We start from the raw sequence: 3,840 nt of genomic DNA, 5'->3' as shown, positions 1-3,840 counted from the left end.
GGAGGATGAGGTGGGCCAGATGAGGAAAATGAAGCTGGAGACGATGGAAATGAAGAAGACGATGATTGGGGTGAAGATGATGATGGAGGTGAAGATGAAGAAAATGGCTGAGAGGGTGCAGATGAAGATGGGGTGTGGGGGGATGGTGGATGGGGAGTGAGAGAGGCAGGAAGGGAGGAAGAGGACTCCATGTGCTCCTCCGTCTCAAGACTGGAGTATCGTTTCTTGTCGCAAATATTTGGGATGTTTTGTTTTGTCTATTTGTCTCAATGACCTTTCGGGTTGAGTTTACTGACTCTGGGACAGTCTTTAGGATTTCGGAGAATGTTTTCGTTTTCTTCAGGGCCGTTCCTGTTGGATATCCTGCTCTTGCTTGAGTGAACGTTCCGCCGGACTGAGCCCTAAGTGTCAGGACGGCTTTCTCCTGACACCACTTCGGACACTCAGTCGAAGATGCAGAGTGACACCCCTGACGACAATTTGGACTCCAGGGATCTGCGTAGCTGTGTGTGTCCGAAGTGCTGACAGTTGAAGATGCCACCCTTACGTCAGAGAGAGCTAGTGACGTACGAGTGGCATCCATCAGCGGGGGAGTTACACCCCCTGTTGATGAGACAGCTGACTCTTTTTATTCTATTCCCCGGTCAGCTCGCGGAAGGAAGAAAGAATAAGGAAAAAAGAAGATAGACAGTACACCTAAGTAAATGTTGCCCATACGCATCTGAGTGTAGATGGTAATCGGTGACATTTCACCATAGGAGAGGTCGCACCTCCTGCTGGTGGAACAGTAGGTTATTTACTGTCCCCAACCCACGGAAGGACAATGCTCCTTGTAAAGACAAAGGACACAATGCTTCAAGAAGAACAAGTCAGAACATAAAAAATTAGTCTACACCATAGGCTATCAGACATAACACAAAGGCAGGCAATAGGAACAGGTTCCATACCTTTTGCATGGTAGAACCAACTTTGACATGTATCCAAGAGCAAAATTAATCAACTTCTGAAGAAGTTCATCTCCAACAAATGCTTTAAGATTCTGAGGAAATGAAAAATGAACAATGAAGACAAAAGAATTAATAAAAATAATAATAGATATACATAGAATTTAAATTATATATTACTTTCATAAAAACTCAATATGAAGAGAAAAATTAATCTGACAGTAATACACATTTCACATCAGATGTATGTTTCAACCACATGAAGGAATTTATCACAGACCCTCGGAGTTATAGTTTTATTGAAATATTGAAATAATATATTATGTAATTTGAAAAATCAACAACAATACACATACTTATATCGACCGCAGTCTCATTCCCGATTGCAGGAAACTTCTTTTGTATCTTTCTTTGTTCATAATGGTATGTATTTTACGCTGCGTGATCTTAAAATCTGCGTGGAAAGGGGGGGTGATGGGTTGTTTATAATATTGTTTATCTTTTTATACTTGTGATTTTCATCAGTTTAAAAAAAAATCATACCCAGAGATCTTGCTAGCTTTCTCTATCATTTGGCCACATTTTTCTTTGTCTCACACTCTTAAGGTTCAAGCCAAGCAGCAAATACTAAACAGCAACACACTTACTATCAAAGAATAGTACTTTCGATCAAGGAATGGTAAAAAAAAGGGGGCATAATCTTATTATCAACATGAAAACTTCGCCATTTCCTTAAACTTAATATGGACATTCTTTGATTTAATTTTTTAAGCACAAGAGCAGCGTGGGGATGCCAGTCTAGCTTGTTGTCGATTGTTACTCCAAGATGAAGGAGGGTACAGACTCCACTTCCTTATCTTTAATGAATAATGGTTGCAGTTGGTCTTATTTAACTCAGGAGGAGGAGGTGGAAGGGGAGGAGGGGGAGGGGGAGGGGGAGGAGGAGGAGGAGACCATTTATATAGTGCACATAATATATAGCAGCATATTCACATTGTACAGCATGCTCTACACGCTTTACAACTAACTTTACCCCCCATCAGACCTTAGAGCACAACTCAGAAACATTCTGGGCTTCCCTGAAAGCATAATATTAACTCACTTGTGACTGAGCTATTTTCCCCCAACAACCATTGCAGCCTGACAGTTTTGGGGTATATTGAATCATTGACCACAAAAAGACTGTACAAAACTATCATAATGTAAAAAATGCAACAAAAGAAAGAAAGAAATGCTCTTACAGAAAAAAAGAAAGCCGTACAATTTGTCCGAATAGTTTTTATTTTATCAATATTTTGAAATGGCAATGTCTTGTGTTTTAAGTTCTGATGGGGTAAAGATAGTTGTAAAGCGTGTAGAGCATGCTGTGCAATGTGAATATGCTGCAATATATTATGTGCACCTCAAGTGAGTTAATACAGCGCAAGTTTTAGTATGTGTTTTACGGCACTTGCAGCACAATGAGGTCATATAAATGCTGAAGATTAGAGGTGTTACAAGAGAGTAACGAACACAAAAAAGAAAGAGGGGGGATAAAGACGATAGACATTTGATAGGAAAGAAGAAGCAAACCACACCTAAGCACCCGCTAACCACCCTCAATACAGTGCCTAATGTAGATCACATGTGCAAAAACTGTCTATAGCTGGGTATCTGTTAATACCTGAATGAAGTGAGGAAAATTCATGTAAAGTGTCATTCTCAAGAATACAACACAGGGCCCCTGGCGGGATTCGATCCAACAACCTGGTGGTTGAGAGTCCTTGAGCCAAAACACTAGACCACTGACACTACATCAGTCACATATTCATCAAGCGATAATGATAGAAAAACTTTAAGCTTACACCCCAGAAAACCCAAAGTGGCATGTCATTATTCTATTATGAATCCACAATAATCCATATAGCACTGATAATTTCCAGACAAAGGAAGCTTTGGATTTCTTCCAAAATATAAATTTAAAATAAAACTAATTGCAACAGAAAAGATTTATCAAACTGTTTTCAGACAGAGAGTCTCCAACAAAAGAGAATAAAAAAATTTTCCACATAAGGAAGATTTAACTGTGGGTTACTTCACACGACAAGATAGGAGTACAAGATAAGATATAAACAAGCTTACACTTACATAAACAAAAAATTAACAACACCACGTTTATAACAATAACAAAAAGAAATCAAATTAAAACCAGCAAGACATAGACAAGGCGTACAATCACACACCTGTTGGCCGATTTGGACCTCGCCTTTAAATGCAACTAGTCCGTTCTCAGCGAAGACATAATCAAACTCGTTTTTTACTGTGAAGAGAAGCAAAACTTGATAAGACACCCGAATAGCATTGGACTGTGTAGTAACAGACAAACTTTACATCATAAAGAATATTTATGTAGAAGACAAAGGGATTTACGAACAATAATCAAAGGAGCTGGCTTTATATTTAGTTTGATTATGACTATGCAGTAACTGATTGCATAGTGACCTTTCAACTTTCATGCAATCTTTAATGCGAATGTCTTGGACTATATCAAATCCACTTGATTTTCCCTCTGCATTACCACTATAAATTAATTGTGTGGTTACCCAATGAGCAAAAAAAAAAAAAAAAATAGCATGAAAGGTCATTATGCAATCAGTGACCGCATGGTACGCCCTTTTTTAAGTCATGAAAAATGAGAGGCTGCTCCCACACAGCCAAAGCCTTTTCCCTAAATGTCGAGCAGCTGCTCCCAGCTACTGGTGTTTGCTGAAGTAATGTACACAGATATCAGCAGTTTTTCATCAAAATAGGAATGTAAATATAACTTTGTAAGAGGCATCTCTGACGGAAGCTACACTTCTTTGTCTGTATGTGTATGTCCATTCTTTATTTTGAGTTGAAGCACATGTGAAAGAAG

At 38.9% G+C, this 3,840-nt stretch overlaps 1 protein-coding gene across 1 annotated transcript in view; it reads right to left on the bottom strand.

Annotated features, from left to right (window-relative positions):
* LOC106012352 (phosphomannomutase) overlaps positions 1-3,840 on the bottom strand; it is a gene marked incomplete in the record, with an annotated part of 17,332 nt that overhangs the window by 7,980 nt on the left and 5,512 nt on the right. Inside the window, 2 exon segments of the mRNA XM_013085093.2 lie at positions 948-1,039; positions 3,167-3,243. Coding sequence (XP_012940547.1) covers positions 948-1,039; positions 3,167-3,243 — 169 coding nt within the window.

Source organism: Aplysia californica, unplaced genomic scaffold (assembly GCF_000002075.1).
Source record: "Aplysia californica isolate F4 #8 unplaced genomic scaffold, AplCal3.0 scaffold00344, whole genome shotgun sequence".
NCBI classification, from domain to species: domain Eukaryota; kingdom Metazoa; phylum Mollusca; class Gastropoda; order Aplysiida; family Aplysiidae; genus Aplysia; species Aplysia californica.
This window is presented reverse-complemented; position numbering and strand designations above follow the sequence as displayed.